General features: G+C 41.8%; 1 protein-coding gene across 4 annotated transcripts in view; it reads left to right on the plus strand.

Annotated features, from left to right (window-relative positions):
* Window positions 1-23,459, plus strand: part of PC (pyruvate carboxylase) — a 2,844,646-nt gene that overhangs the window by 2,706,633 nt on the left and 114,554 nt on the right. For all 4 annotated transcript variants that reach the window (XM_044073797.1, XM_044073795.1, XM_044073794.1 and 1 more), the window contains exon 19: window positions 17,929-18,177. In XM_044073797.1, coding sequence (XP_043929732.1) covers window positions 17,929-18,177 — 249 coding nt within the window. The remainder of the gene's footprint in view (window positions 1-17,928; window positions 18,178-23,459) is intronic.

Raw genomic sequence — 23,459 nt, forward strand, 5'->3', positions numbered from 1 at the left:
CTGAGCAGGCACCAGCTTCTGAGGGTGTATTCAGACCTCAACATTTGTATATCAAACCGACAGCTGCAAAGACAAAAGCAACTTCTAAGTCTAAAAAAATGATGCATGAGCCACTTGCACGGGCCTCTATGCCTAAAAAACAGATGATCAAAATGGCTGAAGACCTTATTACCTTCCCCTCCAGATAAGAGGCCTAGGCAAGACACTAATTATTAATCTTCAGATCAGTTTCTATTTCTTCTGATTCCTCTTCTGATCAGGAATTATTTATACCTCCCTATGAGGAGTCTGATGCAGAGGAGTCTATACCATCTGCATCTCCTCCAGAGGATTATTGTTTTGGAGAAACCTTGCATACTTTGAGGGAGCATTTTCACTGGGAGAGTCAAGATATCTCAGAATCAAAAAAGAGGTTCAGGGATTTCCTTCTTCTCCCTCAGCACAGGCCTTTAGCCATTCCCCCTGTTTTAGACATTGTGGATGATGTGTTTTTGGAGTCAAGTATGACCCCTGACCTCCGGCTCCCAATAAGCCTGACTCACATCATTTTTTTATTTAGAAACCCTGCTGCTGATCCTGAAACTATTTCACAGGGTCCAAAGGGAGTTAAGGCCTCAACAGCAAAAAACCCTACCCCCTCTAACAGAGATTCAAGGGCACTGGACAGATGGGGAAAAAAGGTTTATACATCTGCAACCTTGGCAATCAGGGACTTAAACTGTCAATTTCATATGCTTAAGTATCAACAACATGTTATGGGATTGCTGAAACAGAAAATGATGTTGATTTCTGAATGTGCAGAAAATAAAGAATTACAGGAATTATTGCATGAACAGGTTGGAAAGCATACTTTGCAATGTGGTTTTGATTCCTTAGAGGCCTCCTGCAGGGCTGCAGTTACTGGATCTGTGATTAGGAGGCATGCCTGGCTAAAAGAACAAAATTTCCCTGATCATGTTAAAGCTAAATTGCTAGATGCACCTTTACAGCATGATACTCTGTTTGGTGTTAAGGCAAAAGAGGTTTTAAAGAAAATGGAAGACAAAGCTAAGTCTATGCAAACTGTTAAAGACTTCTTACAAGTGCAGCCACCAAGATTCAGTAGACATTGGCCTACCAAAAATTGGTCCTTTTCTGTGTCAGACAGAGCTCAAAGGGACAAATCCCGACGCCCTAAGGGTTCCAGATACCAGGCGCAAGATTCATACAGGTCAAAGCAATGGGGCGCTTCCACCTCCAAATCTGGAGGAGATAAAGCGCAAACCAACAGAAAACAGTCCCAATGACTTCCCTCTGCCTACACCAAGCACTTACCTTTTGGCAGCACCCTTAGGTGGAAAATTAGCACTTTTTGCTCAGAATTGGCAGTTAATAACCCAGGACAAGTGGGTGTTAAATATAGTATCACAGGGATACAGATTCCATTTCCACACTCTGCCAATGGCAAGTGGTTGACCAGATCTGCCAAAAAATCAATGGGCAGAGGCACAGAAACAAGTTACGTCCCTCATGGATATGGGGGCCATTCAGCCAGTACCAGAACAGGAAAAAGGGCAATGTTTTACTCGACTGTTCTTGGTACCCAGAAAGGACAAGGCCTGGTGGCCAATACTAGATTTATCGATTTTGAACACATACCTGGACATTCTAAAAGTTAAAATGCTGACTTTGCAGCAGCTTCTGCCCATGCTGGGCAAGAATGCTTGGCTGGTGACATTAGACCTAAAAGAGGCATACCTGCATCTTCCCAATAAGACATTCGTGCAGAAGGTACCTCAAATTCAAGGCTGGCTTAGTGCATTACCAATTCTCTGCACTGCCCTTTGGCTTATCTACTGCACTCAGGGTCTTTACAAAGTGCCTGGTACCAGTAATTGCATTTTGCAGACAAAGAAGTATACAAATATACCCTTATTTGGATGACTGTCTCATTCAAGCAGAGAACAAGGACACTCTTCTTCAACATCTGGCGTTTGTGAAAAGGCTTCTAACATGCCTAGGGTACACAATAAACGAAAAGAAATCACAACTGGAACCCTCTCAAAAGATAACATTATTGGGTGCAAGCTTGAATACAACTGCCCAGATGGCTTACCTCATGCCAGACAAACAAAGGCAACTGACTACTTACTTCAAACTGATGGCAACAAAAACCCAGTTATCTGCAAGACAAATTCTGCGGGCTCTGTGTTTCATGGCATCCTGCATTCTACTGATTCCATATGCAAGACTGCATATGAGGAAACTTCAGTGGTACCTACAAAGTTTATGGAGTCAACATTCTCACATTCTGGAAGCAATGATTCCTCTCATTCCCTGCCTACAACAGGAGTTTCTATAGTGGGTAAAGGCATGTCACCAAAACATGGGATGGGCCTTCATTCTACCCCCTGCCAGCCAAACCATAACAACAGACGCATCAGGTTATGCCTGGGGGCCCACATGGCAGGAAGATGCATTCAGGGCATATGGACCTCAAAACAAATGCATCTACATGTCAGCCAGAAAGAGATGCTAGCTGTTCAAAATGCCCTAACAACCTTCAAGGACTTACTTCATCCAGGACAACTAATGACAAAGATGAACAACACCACAGTCATGGTATATAAACAAGCAAGGGGGCACACAGTCATACCCCCTTTGCAGATTAGCCATGGCACTGTGGAACACAGCTTTGACCTACCAAATGCATCTTCAAGCTGAATTCCTGCCAGGAAAGCAAAATACTCTGGCAGACGATTTAAGCAGAAACCTTATGGACCCACACGAGTGGAAGCTAGATCCACAAGTCTTCAGCATGATAACAGAGAAATGGGGGAGCCCAGACATAGATCTATTTGCCTTTCCTCAAAATTATCAATTAAAAAGATTCTGCACAAGGACTTATCACAGACAAGCATGGAAAGTGGACGTCCTATCCTTCAGTTGGAAAAACCTATCAGTTTACGCCTTTCCTCCTCTGCCTCTTCTCCCCAAGGTCCTCCTAATAGACAGACAAGAGAAACCAAAGATGATACTAATTGCCCCGGACTGGCCCCGCCAATACTGGTACCCAATCCTAAGGAATTTGTCTCAGTACCCAGCTTGGACCTTACCTCAAAGACCTCAACTACTGTCACAGCAAAACAATCAGATCCTGCACAATCAACTACAGACACTGAACCTGGCAGCATGGCTGATCATGTAGTTATACAAACACCACCTCTCAGTAAAGCTGTGATGGATGACATTTTGGAAGCCAGAAGGCCTAGTACTAGAAAATCTTATGCTGACAAATGGAAGAGATTCTGTGCTTGTAATCAAGCACAAGGAACTGATACAGCAGAACCAAATATTCCTCAGATATTACAATACTTAACTGAGATGCTTGACAAGACTTATCTTTCTTATCAATTAAAATCCATGCCTCTGCCATTTTGGCTCATTACAATACAGAGCCACCAATCTTCTCTCATCCTTTACTAAAACAGTATCTTAAAGGAGCCAAAAATTTAAGGCCTCCTAGAAGATCACCATTACTTGCATGGGACCTCAATTATGTGTTGGAAAAGCTCACCCTGCCTCCATTAGAAACAGCTGCTACTGCTGATATAAAGTTCTTATCATGGAAAACAGTTCTGCTACTAGGAATTACTTCAGCAAGAAGAGTTTCAGAGCTACAGGCCCTCATGGCTGTAGAGCCTTTTATCATATTTTACCCAGACAGGGTGTCTCTCAGGACAAATCCTACATTTATGCCTAAGGTGGTTTCCAGTGTGGCTCTTAACCAAACAATTCATCTGCCAACCTTTTATCCAAATCCGCAGAACAAGGGGTAGAGAATTCTGCATTCCTTGGACGTACACATACAGCTAAGATTCTACTTGAGCAGGACTAAAGCTGTAAGAAAAACTGAGCAATTACTAGTGTCATATACTGCAGGATCAGAAGGAAAGGCTATTTCAAAGCAGACAGTTTCAAAGTGGATAAGCCACTGCATCCGTTTCTGCTACTCACACCATGGTAAGCCTGTGCCGAAGGGCATTAGGTCTCATTCCACCAGAGCTGCAGCTACTTCAGCAGCCTTTCTCAGAGGAGTATTATCCAAACATTCTAGAGGCTGCTACTTGAGTTCTATTCACACCTTTACAAAGCATCATCATTTGCCTCTTTACTCTAAGTCCAGGGCAGGTTTTGCCACTGCAGTTCTGCAGGGCCTTTTAGCCGCACCTAATGCTGTTTAGCTCCAGCCTCTCAACCATAGCTTTGGGATTCTACCCAACTGTAATGACTGCACCAGTGAAACACGAAGAACATAGTACAGTTGTGTACACTTACCATAAATGTAGATGTTCGAGTGTATTCACTGTTGCAGTCCAGGTTACCCTCCCGCCACCCCCCTGTCATTCTGGAGTTTATCTTTCCTTCTCTATCTTCTACAACCTATGTGGTGTATTTGCTTGTAGATGAAGGTAAAGTTTATATTGATGCATGTGTGTGTATATATATATATATATATATATATATATATATATATATATATATATATATATATATATATAATGTTGCTACCTTTTGGGGGGCACCTGACATTGGGGGCAAGAAAAACTAAAGAAAATGGCGTCAGCTGCATGTTTTATACCCCTGACGACCTGACGTCATGGAAGAGGAGACAAAAACCGACGCAGGACCCAAGACTTTGGAATTCAGGCCGACTGAGAGGAACCTGCCAGCAGATTACCCAAATGTAATGACTGCAACAGTGAATACACTCGAACATCTACATTTATGGTAAGTGTAACAACTGTACTTTGTGGCTGGACTTGATTTGCATTTCCCCACTACTTATGAGTTTTTTTTAGTAAAGACTGGTAGAGCTTGTTGAGTTTTATGATGATTTTAGTATGCTTTAGATAGGTGTGGTACCTACTCCTTGTTGGAAGCAATCTGTGTTAGTGATAATCGGTGTGGAGTAAATAGAAAGTTTAGTGGGGCTGAATTACAGTCTAGGGCTGAGGTCTGTCGGGGGGGTATTGTTGTGGGGAACATGGTGATGGACAATGGTAGCTGGTTAAGGATGAGAGGAGAAGTAGGATAGCTATGGAGATTGCATATGGAAGAAGGGTTAGAGTGGCTGTTGCTGGTAATGCGTTCATTGTTATTTATATAAGGGAGGGTTCATAGAGTAATTGGATACTGTGCTGAGGATGTAGTAGACCAGTTAAGAGGGCTGACTGGGTAGTGGAGTGTGATAGAGTAGTAGGGGTGGTGGCTTTTGGTAATTGGGAGGGGTGGTCTATGGGTATAAATCAAATTGAAATGGGGTGGGTGGGAATGGGAGTAGGGTAGGGGGAGCAGAGTGAGCCCGCAGGGCGAACGGAGCGAGAACAGCCACGGATGCCTTTCTGGCTTGAAACAATCAGGTTGGTGATTTACAGGTCTGACTGTTTAGAAAGTTAGAGCTCACCCTTTCAGGTTTAGCTACTTAGCATTTCTATCTGGGCTTGAACTCAGTATGCTGAAGGGGCTAGCATCAGCAGTTCATAGTTATGAATGCTATACTATGTAAGCAACCATTAAGGATATTCTGGTTCAAAATAAAATTAAAATGTGTAGTTTAAGTGTAGTGTAGAAGAAAGCTGTAGAAATATTCTTTTTCAACCCAACTCCATCTCCAAGAGCATTGTCCCTTCAAATAGAGTCAACATAGCAAGTAAATTAAATATAAAATCAGAATGTGCTCACCAGTTAAGGGCATAATTAAGGCCCAGCATCAGATTTTACTTTGTAATGGAAATTCATTGTTAGGGAAAAGCCACACTGCACTTCTTACCCATTTGTGGGTATTTAGAGAGTCCATCATGTCTGTCTTCAGAATGAAAACATTGGAAGACTTGTAATGGAAGAAGTAGTTTTTAGAGATTTGTGATGGAGGCTGAGTGAGCCTGGACTAGCTGTGCCAGGCAGTTACCTAAATATGGTTCTGTGACACCAATCTGCACTCCTTACCCATTTGTGGGTATTTAGAGAGTCCATCATGTCTGTCTTCAGAATGAAAACAATGGAAGACTTGTAATGGAAGAAGTAGTTTTTAGAGATTTGTGATGGAGGCTGAGTGAGCCTGGACTAGCTGTGCCAGACAGTTACCTAAATAAGGTTCTGTGGCACCAATCTGATTGTTCTTCAGAGCCAAACGTGCGGGCAGGATGAGAGAGAGACTGGTCATTGGAGACAAGATTACTATGGAAACTTGAGACAAGGTTATTCTTGTTAAGCATGCATCATAAGTATCACAGGGAGGAGGGCAGAATGTGGAATAGGAGGAAGCCCAGAATGTTCCTTGGCTACAGATGAGTTACTGCAGGAAAGTGGTTTGCTAAACTGGCAGAGTATGGTGAGAGACTGAATCTTTTTATGCCTTTTAGGAGTGTTGATCCTTGCATTCATAGCCTTTAAAAAGTGCAATTAATGTTGCTTAGTGAAATGGCTGGCTTTTGTGTTTTACCATCCTCTGTGTCCTTTAAGTGTACTTGTTGGTGTATTCCCAGCTCTTCCATCTAAGGCAGTTTTCTATACATCTTTTTGAGGTGAAAGGACAACACATTTAAGGCTCTGTTACATTCAGCATGTTTTTGTTAGTTATTGACAAGAGGGTTATGAATACCCCTTCATCATCCGGAGCTGTGCTGGTTCAGCAGGTTTATTAATAGATAAACAAGTGACCACTGGTGGCTGTTTTTCGGCAAACAGTATCTTTTTCTTTTTTGTTTTTTTGCAGATTGCTTCACTCTCTTTGTCAGCCATGCTGTTATACTAGCCTAACATTATGGTAAGAGTTGTCGGCTGTTCTGTAAATTTCATCACTTCCAAAAATGGAGTCGTGTCTTGTCAAAGAGTACTGCTTTAAGAGAATTATGACTGGATTGAAGATTTAGGTTCACTTAACAGTGAAAAGGAGTGTGTGTAGTTGGAGTAGACTTTTAGGTGCCAAGAGATGTCCTTGAAGACCGCGTCATAAAATAGGTATAGTCCACTGCGGAAGTCTTGTGATGCATTAACTTCTTAAACATCCCCATGTGGCCTGCATACTGCTATATTTCTTTGTTGTGTCTAGCAAATCCATTGTCAGATTTTCATTTTACATGAAGAGTTATAATATACAGGCTTGCTGGAGACTGCTTTTGTTCATTCCTACAGTTCGTAAGCCACGTAAGGGCTTTAAGCAGTTGAAGTTTTTACTTTCTGATAAAATACAGAAAGCCTGACTTCCATTAACTGCATTAGCCTTTTTCTGGACTGTAATTTTGAGTAGGTGAACTTTATGCTAAAATAAAAGACAACCTTTTGGCAGGCAATTGAAATGGGTCTCTGTTAGAACATCGAAGTTTCAAAACTTCGAATGTTCTAATATCGAACCCTATTCAGCGAAAACTGAAAACATCTAAGCAACAGAAAACCAAATTTTTTCCTAGGGAAAGAATTCCGTTGTCCATTTCTGTTGCTTGGGTATTTTCAGCGCTGTGGTGGAATGTTACGGGTTGGGTTCAGGTAAGTGTGGGATTGAGTGCGGGTTAGGTATGTGTGCGATTGTGTGGACATGAGGGTTAGGGCGGGTTAAGTGAATTAGAGTTAGGGTGCGGGTTAGGCATGTGTGCAGTTGTGTGGACGTGAGGGTTAGGGCGGGGTAGGTGAGTTAGGGTAAAGCGCGGGAGAGGTGAGTGTGTGATAGTGACGGACCTTAGGGTTTGGGTTAAGGTAAGTGGATAGTTAGTGGTGTGTGTATAGTTTAGTGTAGGGTTAGGTGTAAGATTTTAGGTGTATGTGTGTGGATTACTGTTTGTTTGGTGTGCTTGTGTTGTGTGTATGTGTTTTGGAACAGCAAATTTTTTCCCTAGGAAAAAATTCGCTGTTCTGTATGTTCGATGTTTTCAGTTTTCGCTGAATAGGGTTCGATATTAGAACATTCGAAATTTTGAAACTTCGGTGTTGTAATATAGTCCCAATTGAAACATAGACCAGATATTTCAAGACTGACTGCAGAAAGCCTGTCTGATTTACTTGGGACTCTAAAAGATTAGCACGAGCATTTATTTTAAACATTCCACACTACAGTCATAGTAGCAGCCTTTGGAGATTTACTTTTATTCATCTTGTAGGTCAGATATCTTGGCTTTTGTTGCAAATACTGATCAAATGATGAATGAAAGCATGGAAAAATATTTTGTTCATCTCTGCAGGTCCCCAATCATCATCATCACCCCCTATTTTCTGCATGTTGCCAGCTGTGTCAGTTCAGTGCCACTCTCCTACATCCTTTGACAGTCATGTCTGACCGTTTCAGGTCCTATCTCATGCAATCCATCTATCCTTTTACTGGATGTCCACATTTCCTCTTACCTTCTTCCTATCTCCTCACATCTTTTTCACCAAATCATCTTTTGCTTTCCTGCGCATGTACCTGAACAGCTGTAATTTGTTCTCTTTGACCTTCTCTGCAAATAGGTTCATAGGTTCATAGGTTCATACTAGGCTATCTGCCCAAGGGCATTTATAAGCCTAGCCCATAGTTATGTGGCTTTCGCCACCCCTTTAGTTTGAATAAAAACTATGCCTATCATTTTTCTGTGCCTCTGTCAAGCAGTGACACTGAAGTAATCCCTGGGGTATATCTGCGATCTCCCATCCATTGGTCAAGATTCCTCTTGAACAAGGCCAGCGAGGTGCTCTGCCTCACATGTACCGGGATTTTGTTCCACAGCATAGGGAGTCTCTGGGTGATGAATCTGTCCCTCCAGCACGTTCTATTTATAACCGTGTCAAGGTTTAAGTCTCCCGCCCTTGTGGTTCTGAGGGATCTAGATTTTTGAGGTGAAGCATATTCATCAAATCTGGGTTTGACATGGCCTTATATGTCAGGCACAGGTCACCTCTGAGCAAGCGGTATGAGACTGAATAGAGCTGGAGTTCTTTCAGTCGGGCAGCATAAGACATATTTTTGAGACCCTTTATCCTTTTGGTGAGGAACTTTTGGGGCCTTTCAAGCTGCAGCAGGTGTCTGGTCAGATACATTCGAACGGGCATTGTACTCAATCATAGGTCTAATGAGTGATGAGTACAGGGGACGATGACCTCCCTTGATCTAGATGTGAATCCCTTCATGATCAGGTGGGCGATATAGAAGGTTTTCCTAACTACTTTAGCAACATGAGTGTCAAGCGAAGGCTACTGTCAACTTGGGTCCCCAGATCCCTGATGACTTTTTCTGTGCTCAGTGGATTGCCACCTATATGGTAGCTAGGGGTAACCTTGTTTTTCCCGAAGGGTATGACTATGCATTTTTGGCGTTTAACTTCAGGCCATGGCTCTGGCACCAGTTATCCATTTCTGTGAGGCCCTTCTGGAGGATATCTGTGTCAGATGTGTTTTCGACTATGGCGCCCAGTTTGCAGTCATCTGCAAACTTTGTCAGCCATAACCCTCCTGTGTTTGCTTGTACTTCAGAAAAGTAGATGCCGAACAAGAGTGGACCCAGGACTGAGCCCTGTGGGACACCACTTGTGACAGGCTTTGAGTCTGACATGGCTCCAGCAACTCTGACCCTGTGGGTTCTGTCACTTAGCCAGTTTGCAACCCATCTTGTGATGTATGGGTTTACATTCAAGCTGATGAGTTTTTCGATGATACCTGAGTGGGGTATTGTGTCAAGGCCTTTGCCAGGTCGAGGTAGGCCGTATGGACTGCCTTTCCTCATCAATGGCCTTGCTGACTGTCTCGAAAAAAGTCAACCAAGTTTAAGAGGCAGGATCTGCCTTTGACAAAGCCAAACTGGGTTGGATCCAAAGTCTGCAAGTTCCCTATGTCTTTATTTATGAGTTCCATTGTGATCCTCTCCATGGCTTTGCAGATAAGGCTTGTCAAGCTAATGGGGCGGTAATTTCCAGGGTCTGTGGAGGCACCGCCCTTATGAAGTGGGACCACAGTCGCCGTGCGCCACTCCTTGGGTACGTATCCTGAGGTGAGGCTAAGATTAAACAGCTGTCCTAACTGTGGGTTTAATTCCTCGTTGAGTTCATGAAGCACACAGCCGGGACACCATCCGGTCCCATGGATGCTGTGTTTTTGCCTTAGTGAGGGCAGTTCCTCCCTGGGCGTTGGACAGGTTTCTGGGGCTACAATCCTCTGGAATAGATATCTCTCCTTTTGGGGGGGGGAGAAGTTTGCACTGAACCTGTCAGCCAGTATGTTAGCAATGTGTGTAGGTTCAGTAATTTTCACATCATTTTGAACTAATTCTGGGCATATCTGGGAGTTTCCTCCTAGGTTTCTAACATAGCTAAAGAAGGCCTTATGATTCTCTTTAGAGTCCTTGGCGATTTTTCTCTCAAAATTTGCCTTGGATGATTTTGAGAGCTCTTAGTTTTTTACTTATAATGATCAAAGGTGTCTTACCTTTCAAGGATTTTGCTCTATCTTGTAGTAGCTTCCTCCTTTTGTTGTAGAGCTCGTTTATGGCTGGGGTCCACCAGACTGGACGCTTGCCTTTGGTACAGAGAGTCTTAGTTTTGTTTGGGATTGCCTGATCCATGCAGTCCTGTAGGTGCTGGTAGAAGGCATTTGTAAGTGATTCAGCGGTTTGAGTAATGTTTACCACTGGCTCAGGGGCCTTAAAGGAGACCACACTAGTTTTTAGAAGTGTGAAATCTGCTTTTGAGAAGTTTTTCACTGTGGTCTTTTTGTTTCAGGTGGGGCGGGATGAGGACCTCCAGCGAGATTAGTTTATGATCTGATCTCACCAGTGAGGGATATACTTCGGTGTTGAACATTTTGATCCCATGTTCGTGATGATGAGATCAAGTATGTTTTCTCCTCTTGTGGGGATGGTGACTAGTTGTTCCATGGCATTTGAGTTTATGAACTCCAGGAATCTTTGGGTTAGAGTGTTCGGGCTTGAGTAGTGTTCCCAGTCTATATTAGGGTAGTTGAAGTCACCTAGTATGATGGTGTTTGGAGATACATTTATCCCTCCAATGTTTTCAGGAAGGCCATGTGAGGTTCCTGAGTTTGAGAGGGTGGCCTGTAACATGCTACAAATTGCAGAGCAGTCTTGCCTATGGTTAATTGCACCTGGATGGTCTCCAATGCATCGTGCGTTGCCACCAACCTTGAGGTGTGGGTGTCCTTTATGAATATGGACACATCAACTCCTTTCTTGGTGTTGTCCAGATTTTGGGGCCGGAACGCATGATATGAGGTGAAACCTGTTAGTGCTGGGGTGCTCTCAGGAGCCTTGAACCAGGTTTCTGTCACAGTACAGACATCAATGTTCTCCATATTGAGAAGGGCCTCGAGTGCGTGCATCTTGAGAGTGAGACTTCTGGCATTGAGCAGCATTAGCCTTAGTTTTTTTCCTTTTGGTGTTCTAGGGTGGTAGGTTTAGAATTTGAGCCTTGCCTAAAAAGGCACTATGGGGGTGGCAGGAGCCTTTGCCAATATCCGAAGCCCAGGGTGACAGGTGCAAGCCGTCCCTTGTGAAGCAGCGTGGCTTGTCCAGCATGTCATCCCAGGCAGACAGACATTGGATCCCCTTTGAATGACACCAGAATTTAAGCCAATTATTAAAGCTGATCATCTTATCACTGTATTGTGGCATCATTCTAGGTGAAGGTAGGATACTGCTCAAGGTCAGGGTCATACCTGCCTGGGCTACATAATCAGAGAACTCCTCGATGTCCCTTTTCATGTAGTCCAAGGAGGTACGTCTCAGGTCGTTGACACCAGCGTGGACAATGACTGAGTCGTACTTGTACCTGCTGTTGAGAGACCTGAGTGCTTGCGTTATGTGGCGGATTCTAGCGCCCGACAGGCAGCTTACTGTGACCTTCTCCTTACTCAGTCTGGTGAGCGGGACGTCAGTGCGTCTGACTATGGAATCACCAATGACAAGTGTGTCTGGCATTTTGTTTGGCCTTAAGGGCTGTGACTGTTTGACACTCTGACTGTGTGGTCTATGTGTTGCATGTGTTGGGTCGTGAGGTGGTAGTTGTTTGGGTGTCTGCTTTGGTGGCCTCTGCTGTTTTGGTAAATTTTTGATCAGAGCCTCCGAGTATGTCTTTGTGTGAGTATGATTTGAAGTTGTGATGGTACCATGTGTGACTGGGTATGTATTGTGTGTGGTTACCTTCTCCTCCTGTCTGGTCTTGCCAGTCCTATGTTGAGAGAGCTCAGCCTCCAGTTTGGCCGTATAGTTGCATCTCTCGCATGTATTTGTGTTTTGTGGGAGGAGGAGAGGATTGTCTGTGTACATGAGGCAATTGTAACATTGCCTCAATATTCCCAGGTTCACCAGTTGAGCTGGAGAGGACACTAGCAACTGATCCCTCGACATACTAGAAGTAGTAGATAAAGAGACTTTCAAAGGACTCCGGGGGAAGTGGGTTTTAGGCTGGTGGGATACTATCTATAATAACAGTGCTTTATCAAGGTGCAAGTACTGTAGGAGTAAGTGCTAGGCTTTACAGATAGAGAATAGTCTACTTGGGAATCAAGTAGAGATGAACTTTTCAGTTATAGGATATGCTGGTTAGATCAGCAGTACAGCTCGAGGAAGGTAGTTCTAAGCGAAAATTTGAAGAGTGGAATTTAGATGGCCCGAATAGTTAACCTTGTTTAACCGCCGCTGCTCTTGTGTGCAACAGTGGCAACTCCGCGCTAACGCGCGTTTAGCGTGTTTTATAGCAGGGGGCTGAAGGGAGCTAGGAATTGGCCCAAAACGACCAATGGACTACTAGTTTTTGGCTGAAACTTCACCAAATCGGACAGAAAGGCCGCTCAGTGCTTCCCACTCCCACTGGTAAGCAAAAAACTTCCCTCCTTCCTAATAAGGCAATGGATCAGTAACAGGAACTAAAAACAAAGCCCAGGGATCAGCAACTCTGAAACTGGACTACTCTAGTTCAGTAAGGCGGAAAACAAGAGATTTTTTTGTTTTATTACAGAGATAAGGAAAAAAACAGACAGTAAATGCTATAAATGCTGTAAATCGGCTAGCGCACTTTAGTGTGTAGCCTACAGAAACAATTTGCAACAATTAGTAACTTAAAGTGCAATAAACAGTGTAAAATGCAGAAATCACTTAAAGTAGCAGTAAAACAGGCGAAATGCAGTCGCTAGCTTAATAACAGTGGGAAAGCCACAAAAAATACTTATATCTGGTAGAAAGTCACTCTTTTAGCTCTCTGCTGCTTGGATCACTCTGCAGGCCACCACGAGGATCTGTGCTGAGTTGGTACAAATGGTGTTACTTTGGCTTCTTCTCTGATGTTATCATTCCTTTGTCTATCCCACTGTATGCATCCTACCATCTGTCTCAAGCAGTTCATTTCCTTCACCGGTAATTTCCTCAACTGCCCTGCCATACAAAAGTAATGGTCACACCAATGTTTTGTATACCTTGCTTTTCAGCTTCTGTGGCATTCTTTGTCATACATAACCAAATACACTCTGTGCCAGCTGGCTGCAGTCCACTGATTCTGCTTTGTCCTCTTCATTCAGACTGTTCCTGTCCTCATTCTCATCTCTAGATAGTTGAAGCTGTTAACATGTTCCACTCTTTTCCTTTCTATCTCAGTTTTTAGCTTCTTCTGATATTCCTTGTTGGTGTCGTGACAGTTGTCTTATCTGTACTGTTTCATCCCATGTGCCTTCAGTTTTGCATTCCATTCCCCTATCCTTTGCTGAAGTTCTTGTTCAGAGTCTGCTTGTAATTCCACATAATCTGCATACAGCAGCTTTGCTGATCTGTCTCCCTTCCAGCCTGTTTGGTAATTTACTCCATCACCAGTATGAACAGCAGGGGGTTCAGAGCCGAACTCTGATGCACTTCAACTCTCACTAGGAACTTATGTGCGAGTCTGAACACTGTTTGTACTTATGTTGATGGGTCCTTGTACATAGCCTGCACTAATTCTACCAGTGTTTCCAGGACTTCGAACCATTTAAGTACTGCACAAATCTGCTTTCTTCTGACTTTGTCATATGCTTTCTCCAATTCTAGAAATTCACAGATGGACTCCCTTCTCAGCTCCGACTTCTTCTGCACTGCCTGTCTTACTGCAAACATTGGGTTGGTTGTGCTGCATTCTGATCTGCTCATCTGCCGTCTTATTTTCCCACATTTGGAATTTCCCCTTTGTTCTTGTACATTGGCGTTAGAGTATTCATTTTCCAGTCATTTAGAGTACCCTTTTTTCTCCACACTGTTGTGAGCAGCCTCAGGAGCCATTTCTCCTGTAACCCACCCAGATTCTTGTTCGTATCAGCTGTGAACCTTATCTCAGCTTGTTACTTTCCCTGACTTCCTTTAAGTGCTGCGCTTTTTCTAGGGCAGGCTTTTCTTCTTTGTTCATCATAGGCTATGTATGGAGCAGTACAGCTTCTGTGATGGTTTCTTCATTCAGAATCAGCTTGAAATAAGTATTCCACCTACCTTTGTCCTATAGACCAGTGAGAAGGTTGTTGATGAAATACCTTACGAATGGTATCTGATGGCTGTCTTCATCTTTCTTGTCTTTGTCTTACAACCTGATGTAGTTTCTTTGTGCTATCTGTCGAATCACTTTCCAGAAACTAGTAGAGTGCTTCTTGATGAATTGTTCTTTGCTACTCTGGTTACTTAGCCCCTTTATTAGCCAGACGATAATCCTGCTTAGCCTTGTCCACCTCTTCTATTTCCCACCTTTTCCTGCACATCTCTATTCTTTTGATAACTTTCTGGACGTTTGCATTGTGCTGTTAGCTTCTCTTATGTACTTTATTTCCATACCTGGCTTGGCTGCATATTTATTCTGTAGTCCTCACGCATGCTGCTTTGAGATGTTGCCATTCTTCTTCTTCAACTTCACCTATTCCCTCTTCTTCCTGAGGAGTCCTGAGGATTTTCTTCAACTCCTGTGCTTTTGATCCACTCAACTTTCAGGTCTTGAGAATGGTCTCAGTTGCCATTAGAGCCTTTTCTGACCACTGCTTGCAGTTTATTGTAGGCAGCAATGATTTATGTTGTGGGCCAGCTGTTTCACTGGGGACAACTTTGCAGTCTCTGATTCTACCCCAGTACTTTTTCCTTGCTAGGAGGAAGTCTACCTGAGTTGTGTGTTGGTTGTCTCTTTTGATGAACCATGATTTGCTACCATCAAGCCATTTGCCAGACAGAAATCAGGAATGGCCTCTTATTCTTTGTCCCACTCTTTTGGACCAAGGCAGTCCTCATTTTCTGGTTTGTCTGTCTCCGCTATGAGCATTCATAATCTCTGTTATTGGTACCATCTCATGTTGTCCTGCTTTTATCTACTAGGTCCTACAACGGCTGACTGAAGATTGTTTTCCTTACCACCACAACCCTGTGGTGTGGCCATAGGGCAGTATTCATAATCTCAGGTATCTTTACACTGGAGTCTGATTGCCATGAGTTTATCACTAATTCTGTCTTTAGAAGACTCTCACCGCAGTTCCCACACCATTATTAGTTTGCCCTTCCCCTGACTGGATCCAAAGCCAAGAGTCAAAAAACGTAAGGCTTTGCTGCACTGATGTTCCACCTTATCTCCTGGATACACAGGATGTCCAGTCTCCTCCTTACCATCATGTCCTCCACTTCCAAGACGCATCCTTTCAGTGAATCTTTCTATTCGGTATAGCAGTCTGCAGTTCATGTTTGGCAGGTTTATTGGTTTTATTTAAAGCTTTCATTCAACAGAGCTAGCCCAGATAACCTAGGCTGGGCAAGTGGCAAGTATCTTAGTGATCCAGGGCTGCTGGGCTTTATGACGGGCACACACTAGCTAAGAGAGAGAGGCATAGACCCCTCCCACTGTTGTCATGGGTCCCTGGCATATGTTGTAATAGACAGGGTTGTGAAATCACTCATTCCCAGCAAATACCCTTGCTCATTTTGGCAACATGACCCAATCACCTAGGGCCAATTTGACACCTAGTGGTTCACCCTGACACAGCGCACAGTCTTGTTCTCCTGTCTAGAGGATGCTGTGAACCAGAGTTGGTACCTAAAGTGGTTGGTGTACACAACTCTTCCCCTGATACTCATGACCTAGTGTCTGTGCTGCTGCCCACAGGACCATTCACTTTTTGGGTGAGCCCTAAGTGAAACATTCAGCAGTTTTGGTAGGTGGTTGGAGCCCCTAGAAACACTGGGAATGCATGCAAACTCTACATGGATGTTGACCAGAGGACAGGATTGAATCCTATACCTTGTGCTTGTGAGGTGAAACTTTATGCCAACCATAATGACTGTAAGTCCTCAATGTTTGCATGATTCCAGTTTCTAAATCTCTGCAGAGCCAGACCCTAATTCCTTTGAGTTCCATTTTTCATTGCCCAAAGGGAAACGGTAAAGGATCTTTTCTTATGATTCTGGATTGCTGTCATACAGTACTTCAAAGAACTGGCAAGCTGCAGTAGAAGTAGGGCAGATATTTCACCATATAAAGGCTCTTTATGCAGTGCAATATAGCCTAAAAATTGCAAGAAAGTAAATATATTAGTAAAAGAATCAGAAAACACTAAACTGAAAGGTTTACTTTAGTATCTCGGGATGATTTTATATATGTGAGCATACGTCATTTTGTTAGAAAGTAAATTTCATTCAAATTCTTAATTGGCAATGCCATTTCTTCCAGTTTTGCTAATAAATTCAGTTCAGAGGCTTAATTGGGAATGCTGTCTTTTCCAGTTTTGCTGTTACCCTGAGGCAGTTTTTTGGAAGAGAGCTCTGTGCTCCTCAAAATTCTCATGTTGGAGGAAGTTGGCCCCAACTCCACCTTAACTAATGCAGTTGGACTACAGGTTGTAGCAACAGTGAAAATATAACAGTATTATGACTTTTTTATACAATATATGTTAAGCATGTTTATGTATATTGATTTATATCATATAATTCACATTTCAGAATGTCAAACCATACATAATCGAGAAACGATACTTGATGTACTCAAACATCGAAAATGCAAACAAATCTAATACTTGGGTTTTACAGGAAAGGGGGACAAGCCCCCCCCCCCCCCCCACACACACACACAAATTAGATATGCCTCCTGTGAGATCATGCTGCCATGGGGAAAAGGGCAAATTCCTTGATTTCCCACACTACTGCTGTTTGATTTACAACAGTCTTATGGCACTCTACCATACAGTCGACATTCCGAGACAATCAACCATGTAGTGTCGATCTTTTGGAGATTAACGTTTCAGAATATCTCTCATATGATATGAACCCATGTGTACATGACCATTTATTTTTAAGTTTTTCTGATGGTACCTGCATGCTTTCATTAACAGTACTCATTTTATCCATTTCTTGTTTATGAGGGTGCTAAACTGTGTCCTGGCAAGCAATAGATGTCAGGCAGGAACCAGCTCTTAGACAGGAAGTATAAATGTTAACAGATGCATGTGCACTTAAGGTAGTTTGCCCTGTTGACTTGTTTTCATGTACTTTTTGAGATGTGCTTAGAAAGTGGAGTTTCTGATGAAAACCTGTGCAGAAGACACTGTCAGGGATTATAACCAGAAGACCAACCATAATTAAATGCTGCACTACTCTTCTACCATGTTGTGTGTAGTTCTTTAATTATTTTTCTAATAAGGTGATCACCTGAAGAAGGAATAGCTTGTCATAAAAGTTATCTTCATATAGCTGATGTGTTGGCAGAGTCTTGCTTGTTTTTTTTCCCCTGTAATGATCCCCCCACCACTGCCACCACCATAGTACAGGAAGTAGTGGACAGTTTTACTCAGAATCTTGATGTTTGCCAAAGAGCCATTTTTAAAAGTTAAATAAGATTGCCTGAGAGAGTATGTTTATATTACAACTGAAAGGGAATGGTGTTATTCACAAAATGAAATTTTCTTGATTTTGTTTTGCTCAATACTTGTCAGGTTCTGAAAGATTTGCCTCGTATTGAAGGAAGACCAGGAGCTACACTACCCAGCTTGGATTTTACTAAATTGGAGAAAGAGCTAAAGGAAAAACATGGAGATGATATCACACCAGAAGATGTAATGTCTGCTGCTATGTACCCAAAGGTATTTGATGAGTATAAGGAGTTCAATTCCCAGTTTGGACCAGTTGAATGCCTCAACACACGTCTCTTCTTGGATGGTCCAAAGATTGCAGACGAGTTTGAGGTAAGGCTTAAAATTTTCAGGAAAAGTAAAAGTTAAAATAATCTGCTTGACATGTAATTCCCATTTCTGAGAAGTTGTTTATGCTAGGTTATTAACACATTAGTATGCAATTCTTGGAAGCTGATTTCAATTTTTTATTGGTGTTACTGCTTATTAAAAATTAAAGTCTGTGAAATACAAATATATATTCTTAGAGTTGACTTATGACTTCTAAAGAATTGCACATTAGCCATGTAACCCCAGATGTCGTGGTTGCAGCATCTACCTTCACAGCTGTGACCTATTTATTTCTACCCTTGTTAGTTGTAACCAAAGAAGTGGGAGAACTTCATGTTTATATATGATTACTGGATGTTTGGCTCTTCTGCAAGTTAAATATAAAATACCGAAGATACTCTGTGATATATTTCTCTCTTAATTTTATTTTAACATTTGTTTACTGGGAAAGTCTGACTTGGAACGAAGCCAATTTTCAACGGGGGCTGAGGGAGAAATGCTCCAGATGCATGTCTTTGTAATGTGGGAGGAAACTGGAGTACCTGGAGAAAACTCACATGAATGCAGGGAGGATGTGCAGACTCTGCACAGAAGACACTCCAGAGGAGAATCGAACCGGAGAACCTATTGCTGTGAGGCGACAATGCTACCGCTGCACCACTGTGCTGTCCCACTTGTCCTGTTTTACACTATGAGCATGAATGTCTCCTAGTGTTATCTAGCACTGTACTTCTCTGGATGGAACTGGAATTGTTTTCAAAATTTTTTTTTTCTTGAACAAGCAGGCATTTTCAGTTTATAACTTCTAAGGGCTTCATACAGGTGGAAGGCAGGATGAAAAGGTAGAATAAAATTAATTTGGAAACACCCTCCCCGGGGCACAATTTTTCTAGAAAAATATGACTTTAACAAGACATGGGAGTTAACATGACATAGAAGCTGCCAACTTGAATTCTAACATGTGCATTCATACCTGTGATGCTCTGTGGAAGGTGTGTGAGCTTTTTTTTCTGTTGGAAGTAATATACTGCATTGTTCTTGACCTCAGGCTGTGCATACATGGGTCACATAATTGTGGCAAAGGAAAGTTTACTTGCGCCCATTGTCAGGTCCCTTGAAGTAAAATTGTCTCAGGATTTTATGCAAGTGTTTTTTTCATCACTGAGGCACGTTTCTGAATGTTTAATGAAGTACACTGTTCTGTCATGTTTTAAAATTTGCTTTGTTTCATTATATATTGGGAAGAGCTCTCAGCAGAAGGTGTTGAGTTTTTTTTCTGATGTTTTGTTTTATATGTAATCCCATTCCATAGTATAAATTTGCCTACCTTACTGTGAGCCTATTTTGGCAATATTCTTTGAAATGTGGTTTTTATCTTTACAGCTTTTCCAACATTCTCTGCTTCTCCTTCCTATCCCAATGTTTCCTATCATTGTGCAGTCATAAATATGCATATATATGTCATTGCTTTTCTTTCAGCTTTATTGCATGATATTTTTGTTGAATAAATTATTTTTTGTATTTTTTAATTCTAGAAGATAGTGGTTCATTTTTTATTTATTAGGGTAAACTCACAATATTGATGTGACTGTCGTGTTCACCTTTTTGTGTTCATCTTTTTTAAGGGAGTCTGTTTGGCTGTAAGCTACCATGATTCACTACAGTAAGAGTGTTCAGTTGTATTGTTGGGTTTGTCATGCACCTGTGTTTATTACACATTACAGATGTTAATGCTACAAGTTGTTTTGGAAATAAAACAAAGATTATGACATGTTTTTGATGCCTCAGTTTCACTGTCCACTGTCTTTTTTTCATATGGCAACACCTGCAAAATGATGGCAGTGTAGATGTTGATATTATAGCAATAACCCATGCCTGGGTGTGGGTAATGCTAAATTTACCCACGGTTGGCGTGGTTTGGTCCCGATGGCGAAGCCCGAGGGACCAAACAAAGCCAACCGTGGGTAAATTTAGCATTACCCACACCCAGAAGTGGGTTATTGCTATTATACCATGACATTATTTAAGAAAATAAACTATTACTTTTCTTAAATAATGGCATAGTATAATGCCTGTTTACTGCCCTTCCGCAGATGTCTGGCATCCGCGGCAGTTCTGATGTACTGCGCGCCTGCGCAGTACATCAGAGCTGTGGGCAAAAGCAACGGAGAAAGCAAGATCTCCGTTGCTTTTTAGTGTCTCGCTATGTTAAATGAGTTTAACATAGCGAGACAGTTTTAAAATAAGCAACGGACATCTCCGTTGCTTATTTTAAAACTGTCTCGCTATGTTAAACTCATTTAACATAGCGAGACACTAAAAAAAGCAATGGAGATCTTGCTTTCTCCGTTGCTTTTTAAAACACTGTTCGCTATGTTAAATGGGTTTAACATGGCGAGACAGCTTTAAAATAAGCAACGGAGATCTCCGTTGCTTATTTTAAAGCTGTCTCGCTATGTTAAACCCATTTAACATAGCGAGACAGTGTTTTAAAAAAACGAGTTATACTAATGGAAAAAAGTCCGGGCGACCGGACCTTTTTCCATTAGTATAACTCGATTTACAACGGGCACGCTGGCCAATCAGCGTGCACGTTTTGGGGGGCTCATGGTATAATAATGTATAAGTACCAGCAAGGCATTTTAGGTAGCCAAAATCAGCACACTACTTTAGAGGAACAGCTACTTAGTTACATTATGATTTCACTAAGCCATCATCACGTGCTCATTTTCAATGTAGGCTGTTTCACCCGTGAGGCATAGTTGCCATCTTGTCTTACTGGGATACAAGACTCCCCTGTTGCTGCATGTAGCATGAAAAAATAGCTTATACAGTAACGTATGTAGTGAGGCATTGTGGGCTCAGTCTTAACTGATGTCATGTCAGGAGTTCTTAGCTTCAAGAAAATTTTGTAGGGGCTTTTCTTGCCAGCAAACTTAATGGCAAATAAATTAATTAAATATATATATATTTTTTTTCTACATCAAACACTGTAAAACCTGCTATTGTATATGGTAAGAAGAGGACTCCCATCAGTAAGTATTTGTAAATTTACATTTTCCGTGGAAAGCGTGAAACTGCACTTTCAGTAAGTGATATCATGGTGCCTGATTGGCCTGGCTAGTAGTAGCATGTATCAAGAAAACAAGACAGATGGGCAACACTGTGTATGTATGTAGTTAAAAATAGGTTTGGCTAAGCTTCAGTTTCTGTTGGTAAGATTGTACTGAAATGCACTAGGCTTGGGCCCAAGTGGGTAAAATCTTGGGGAGCCAATGACAATATCTTGTTTTAGGGTGGCAAGTGTCAGTCATAACCCAGGGAAGCAGTGTGGATTCTTCATATACTCTCAAAACCCAATCACCTGTTACATACGACTTGGTGTCATTAGGGTAGATTGAATGTCCATAGTCCGGACTTATCACTTAGAACTGGTGGCAGCAGTAGGCAGTCAAACCCATTTGCCGTGCACATGACAGAGGTGTTGTAAGGACAAGTATTTAATGGCCCACTGTATGCAGTAGGATACATGAGTACCCATGCAGACTGATGGATGGTCACTCTTTTGATAAGTTATCTAAGGCACACTAGAGATGAGTCGATCACGTACTGGAATCTAAAACTAGTACTCATGGGCTGAAGTACAGAATTTTGTGTCCCTTTTACAGAGTTACCTGACTTATGGTGTAGGGGCATGGTAGTTTACATATGTTACAGTGCAGGAGACACTTATAAAAAATAAAATACAAGATCTTCTACAAAAGCTATACAAAACACTTCAGATATGCAAAATTACTGTAGTTTATCTTGGCATAAATTAACCTGCATCAGTACTGGAGAAATTAGTAAATTCTGCTTAACTGAACAGAGGCTGGTAAACAATGCAGGGACCTCATTACAGTCATACAGACACAGTAAGGTCCAGGGCTAACAGATGGGCAGTGCAATGAATATATTATACATATGGTAGATTTGCTTATAAAAATAGAATGGTGAGGTAAACAAACATGCTTGCTACACTTAATGTACTCTGTAGACCAATGTATTAATTGTCACAGTACATTTGACTTTCATGTGCAGCACAGATCCATTAGGATTTTTGCTTTGTGGACACTAACCCCCCACCCTTGGTGGCTGATGTGGGTACCCATGTTACTGTGGGAGCTTCCTGCACTCTCCACATGTGATGGGTGAGTCACCGTCTTGGGATCATCAGTTCTGCTCGTCAGTCTGTCAGGGTCAGAGTCTCAGGGCTTTATACATGTACACCACAGAACTGGGGATGTAGTTTTCATAGCTTACATAGCATGTAATATAAAATCTTAATGCATATTATTATTCTTTGCAAGCCAAGAATATTAAACATGTATGAGATCAGAGAACTGGAAATATTGATGGTCAGAGTCCTGCTGTATTCTTTGAAAGTATTTTTTTATCTAAACCATCTCTTTCCCATTTAGCTGAATCTAGTAAGATTCTGTTGTAGTTTAGATAGTTTAGATTTTTCATCATTCTGTGATATTTGCATAGATTTCAGGATTATTTTGCTGCTCACTGAGTTTACATATGTGCCCTTTCCCAAAAAATTGGGGTTGGGGATAGCTTAATGGTTAAGGTGTTTACTTTACAGACGCAAGGTACAAGGTTTGATTCTCACCTTTGGGAAGCATGGCTAGGTTTAAAAAGGCTCCCTGGGACCATTAGCCTAGGAATCATCTGTGAATTTTTGGGCACCCAGATCTATTTGTAAAGTTGTGCAAATTTGATTTTTCCGTTCTAGCTCTCTAATGTCCTTTCTATATTTTGTCTTAGTATTAAGATTCAGATAACAATGTTAAGGCCATTTTAAGCTTGGAGAATGCCTCATCATAGATTATAGTAATGTTAAAATATGAGATTACCTCTGTTGGAGCCTCTTAATTTTTATTTACAGCCCTTTAGCTTTTTTCATATTCCAGGTAGTATATTATCTTCATGTTTACACTTACATATTTATGTGTAGTTCTGTGCTTTGAAAAGTGATATTTCTTCCATGTAGCTCAAATGCATCCCTGTGCTTTTAAATGTTCATTTAAATATTGTGGGCTGGATTAGTATCACTGCACTATAAAATTGTAAGTCGGTGCATTTTACTAAGATACATCTCTTTGATTTGTTTAAACTGTAGATTATGCACTGTTTGTCCTAAATCAAAATTTATCACATAAAAAAAAAGGATTTTTATCAGTGTTGCAGATGATGGTGTTATCTGCCTTAAGGAAATAATAGTGTGATTCAACTTGGGA

The sequence above is a fragment of the Protopterus annectens genome, chromosome 6.part0 (genome assembly GCF_019279795.1).
Source record: "Protopterus annectens isolate FY-2018-M chromosome 6.part0, PAN1.0, whole genome shotgun sequence".
Taxonomy (NCBI): domain Eukaryota; kingdom Metazoa; phylum Chordata; order Ceratodontiformes; family Protopteridae; genus Protopterus; species Protopterus annectens.